The sequence below is a fragment of the Periophthalmus magnuspinnatus genome, chromosome 10 (genome assembly GCF_009829125.3).
Source record: "Periophthalmus magnuspinnatus isolate fPerMag1 chromosome 10, fPerMag1.2.pri, whole genome shotgun sequence".
Lineage (NCBI taxonomy): Eukaryota > Metazoa > Chordata > Actinopteri > Gobiiformes > Gobiidae > Periophthalmus > Periophthalmus magnuspinnatus.
The window spans coordinates 36,240,229-36,244,756 of NC_047135.1; the positions used below are offsets into that span (position 1 = coordinate 36,240,229).

Genomic DNA, 4,528 nt, shown 5'->3' on the forward strand with positions numbered 1-4,528 from the left:
TTTACGTAAGAGCCCAACACCACAGACCCACTTTACAAAGCCAATTTGGGATCATGAGACCAATTATCTTCATTATTCTCTCGTTCCTTAAATTACACATTTCCACGTGTCTTTCTGCGTTTCATTTCATCCGTGTTCACATATGAGTGTTTTTGTTTGCTCGTTTTCCCCTCCCCCTCGCGCCGTGTCCAAAGATAAACACAGGAGTGTACACAATGGCTAAGAACCCACAACTGTTTTATTGTTATATTCAAACACGGTGGGATCGCCCGAGGAATCGCACCAACGAAGAAAGATGGAACAAAACTGTTTATGTGTCAGAGTACGACCTCTGGGCCCCGGCCGCTGTGGGCACCGGGCAACTGTGTCCCACCACCGTTGGGTTTATTAGGGGTATTTATAGCCTCATACCAGCGCAACACGAGAACAAACCAGCGCGTACAAGAGCAGATTAAAATGTCAAGAAAGAGACATCGACGACTCCCCTCTCACTCAAAGATCAAACTGGTTTAAGTCTGATTAAAAAGGAATCAAAGCCTAATAAGTATCTCAGATCTTAAATGAAGACTCAGATGGGTGTGTTATCTTCAAGAGCCTGTTGTGAGATAAGCCTCTGTTATCACTCTGTAGACATGGGACTGCAGCGAACAATGAGATGAGGCTGAAGCTCTGACGTTTACATCTGTGTGAGACGAGATGAAGCTCTGGAGTTAAATGTGCAGAAGACGAGATGGAGAACTCAGAAACACACAAGTATGAAAACACATGTACAGATATTCAGATTTTTATTTATATTTCATTTCTGGGAGGATATCTCGTACACCAAATATCCCATTGGCAGTTAAGCGCATTCAATGTGTTTAGAAGCCAGAAACAGTCACTTGTTTTAACAAACACAAATACAAAATAAAGATAACAACAAAATAATGAACTGCATGTAAATAACATACAAAAATCCCATGCCTACTCAGTAGGTAACTTCAACATTCCAGCTCTTGAAGATATGGATATTTACACTTAGGTTTTACAAAAATATATTTTAGAACTTTTGTCCTTTTTTGCTTACATTCAGATGAAATGAAGCGGTGCCCTCAGCGCTCGTCCCTTTCTCCCTCTGAGTACGACTACATTCTGTAACAAAAATAATCCCTTAACCTTAAGGCTCGTGCACAGCCGCGTTACAACAGCAAGGCTTCACAAAGGCACCAAAAAACGGGAGCTTTTGTTTTTGAAAAGCGTTTTCTTTTCTGTTTCCATAGACCCAGGCCATATGTTACAGGTGTAGTACCAGAGGATGATATTTACAACAGAAAGTAACATCACTCTTACTCATGCTTAAATACTAAGTGCTTTTATCAAACGAAACATGTCACAGCATCACTATATAAGAGAAAGAATGTAGAAAATATGGCCCTGTCACTTGAAATAATACAATGCAAATATGCCAATAATTTCACATCAATGGAACCAAAGAAAGATGAGTCCAAACATGGCACGTGTAGCATCTACATACACTGGAGCTTATGTATATTCAGAGTCTCTGCTGCGAGCACGGCCACTGCTGGCATCGTCTGTGATTTGTACCGAAAAGATTTGTCAGTGCTGGCTTCAACTCCTGTTTGTTCAGCCCCTTCTGCTGCGTCTCATGTCGTCTTTGTCCAGTCTCACGTGTAAATCTGAGATTCACCTAACACTGTACAGGGAGCACACGGGCTTTAGGAGGGTAAACAACGTTTTACCAAAGCTGGAATGTCCTCCTCAAAAAGACTTGAAAAAGAGTTTGTAAGAAGAGTTTTAGCAGATTTCAATTGTCCGAGGAGAGAGTGTGCTCTGCATGTCTGACAGAGGGGTGGGCACGGGCGAGCTGTAGATGTTTGAGGCGACTGACGAGGGGAAGGACGAGGCTACCTGCGACTGAAATGTGCTGGACATGGAGGCCGTGGGGTAAGTGGTGGCCACTGAGGGCGAGGGGTAGGAGTGCACGGGAGAGGAGTAACAGGAGGTGACAGGGGAGGGGTAAGAGGACACCGGCGAGGGGTAGGAGGTGATGGGGGAGGGGTAGCTGGAGGCGGGGGAAGCCGCCGATACCGGAGCCGCCGTGACCGCGGCTCCCGCCTTCTCCGCCTTCTTGTCCTTCTGCCGCAGGTGGATCTTAGTGTGCCGTTTCCTCTCGTCGCTACGGGCGAACTTCCGGCCGCAGATGTCGCAGGCGAAAGGCTTCTCGCCCGTGTGCGTGCGTATGTGCGTGGTCAGGTGGTCGCTGCGGCTGAAGTTGCGCATGCAGATGCGGCACTGGAAGGGCTTCTGCCCCGTGTGGATGCGAATGTGCCGCGTCAGTTCGTCTGAGCGCGAGAAGCGGCGGTCGCACGTCTCCACGGGGCAGGCGTACGGCCGCTCGTGAGGGGGGGTCTTGCTCGGCCGCGTGGGGTACTTGCGCATGCGGCTGGGCTTGATGAGCTGGGACTGGTACACGCTCTTTAAGTCCTGAGAGCCAGTCTGCGTGGCGAAGGCTTTGATGGTGGACAGAGGAGTCAGCGACGGCTGGCTGGGCTGACTCTGGAAGGGTTTCTGGTCTGGGACCAGGCTGATCTCTCCCTGCTGCTGAGGGAAAAGGTAGTCTGGGATCATGGGCACCGGGAAGCTGCTGGGACAGGTCTTACTGTTGGGATACGCGGGGGGAGGGTACTGCACCGTTCCCCCTGAGCTGAAGCCCTGGCCCTGGTCAGGGAAGATGTCTGAGTTGGGGCTGGAGTAGGCGGGAGCCGCGGTGTAGATGAGGTTGGGCTCGCTGTGGTGGATGGAGGCGCTGAGGCTGGCCGCGGAAGATGAGGGGGAGGTGGAGGTGGAGGACGAGACCGGAGCGGAGACCGTGGAGGTGGAAGAGGAGGTCTGAGAGCTGCTGGAGGAGGAGCTGGAGCTGGACTGGACGCTGCTCATGAGCCCGGTGAAGAGGCCCAGGATGGGCTCGGCCCACAGGCTGTTACTGCAGGAGGTGGCGGGCTCCAGCGTGAAGCGGCCCGTGTAGGAGATGGGCGGGAGCCTCTGGGTGGAGTACGTCTGCTCCGATTTGTCACAGTTGAACGGGAGATCTGATAATGTGTCTGTGGCACAAAAACAAAACACATGAATCAAACTGTCAACAAAAAAACTTCATAGCATCTTCCTCACAAAACTTTTCACCTCAAACTCTAAAATGATGGAGCTCAGGAGCTCGGCTTTCACACTCACTGTGTCTCATTTCTCACACACACACACACACGCACGCACACCCCCACACACATACACATACACACACACACACACACACACACACACACACACACACTGAAGCCCATCTCTGAGCCTGAGGCGATTGATTACTGAAACTGCAGTTCAGCTGGTTTTAGGAATGTAAATTGAATGGAGCTATAGGAGTGTCTGGAGGCGTGTGGAGAGTCCACTGGGGCAGAAGCCGATGCATTTTACCTTCACTTTTAATGTTTTAATATAGAATCAGCAAAAGGAAAAATCTTTCTTTTTAAAAGCCGACAGAGGAACATTCACATTTTATCATTAGTTTTTATTTTCATCATTATTTAACTTCATGTTCTATTATTTGATCAGATTTAAATTCACATGTTTTATCTGCTCTTGTTAAACTGGACAAAGAAAATCACAGATGAATTTTTCTTACCTCCAGTGAGGTGGTCGTACTGTTCGCCGGGTTCTCCGGATCCAAAGCCTGCGCCTTCGGGTGCGGAGGCGGTGAGGAAGGGTGTCCCTGCAGAGCTGAGCATCATCACTTCCTCCAGCTTGGGGTAGTTATCCATGGGGGAGTGAGGGAAGCTGAGGGGCTCCGAGATCTGCAGGGCTGGAAGGATCATCTCCGTCTTGGCTGCAGCCATGCTCTGGAGCGGCAGGATCACAGGTGCAGGAGGAATCTGCTCACACCAGGAGGATGCTGAGGACCGCGCGCTCCACGGCTCAAGTGTCCCGACGCCTTCACGGATGAATAAAAATCCACTTGTCTTTGCAGAAAAAATCACAAGTGTCCTTTTTGCACATCCAGTAAAACTCGTCAAAATTAATCATGGGATTAATCTTGATTTGTTTTGAGTGTGAATGACTTTTCCAGGCAGGAGCTGTTGTTTTGAGGGCGTTTGACTTGTGTTGTGTTTGTGAGTGTTAGTCTGCTCTGTCTCTGTGAGCTCTGAGGGCTGTCTCTGAGCCCAGAGGTTCCCTGCGTCTCTTATACCCTCTTGCCGTGACGTAGATGTCCATATTTGGAGAGGAGGAAGCCCATATTTAGGCAATGCAGCGGAGGACACATGACGCTGGCCTCGGGGAAAAGCAAAGAGGAGACTTTATATGAAGCTCTCACCGTAAACTGCGCACACACCGCGGCGCTTCTTTCGCTGCGGATCAGCGCGTTTCCTCCGCAGCTCCACGGACGCGTGTTTCTTCTGCTTCAGCTTCGCCTCGTAGATTAGATTTGGAGTTCCCATCTGTGCAGCAGGCTGCTGCTGCCGGAAAGCCCGGCTCCGTCCTG

At 49.8% G+C, this 4,528-nt stretch overlaps 1 protein-coding gene across 1 annotated transcript; it reads right to left on the minus strand.

The window, feature by feature from the left end:
- Positions 1-768: 768 nt before the first annotated feature.
- On the minus strand, positions 769-4,207 carry egr1 (early growth response 1). The gene is made up of 2 exons (XM_033973520.2): positions 3,674-4,207; positions 769-3,101 (listed from the first exon to the last, which is right to left on the minus strand). Exons 1-2 carry the CDS (start codon positions 3,882-3,884, stop codon positions 1,795-1,797), a joined length of 1,518 nt encoding a protein of 505 aa, XP_033829411.1. The 5' UTR covers positions 3,885-4,207; the 3' UTR covers positions 769-1,794.
- Between the last annotated feature and the right edge of the window lie 321 nt (positions 4,208-4,528).

Bases quoted from the DNA above. Each gene is read 5' to 3' on its own strand.
- egr1 (XM_033973520.2), bottom strand. From the start codon at position 3,884: ATGGCTGCAGCCAAGACGGAGATGATCCTTCCAGCCCTGCAGATCTCG. The intron at 3,102-3,673 runs GTAAGAAAAATT...TTTGTGCCACAG, and splicing joins GTACGACCACCTCACTGGAG to ACACATTATCAGATCTCCCG.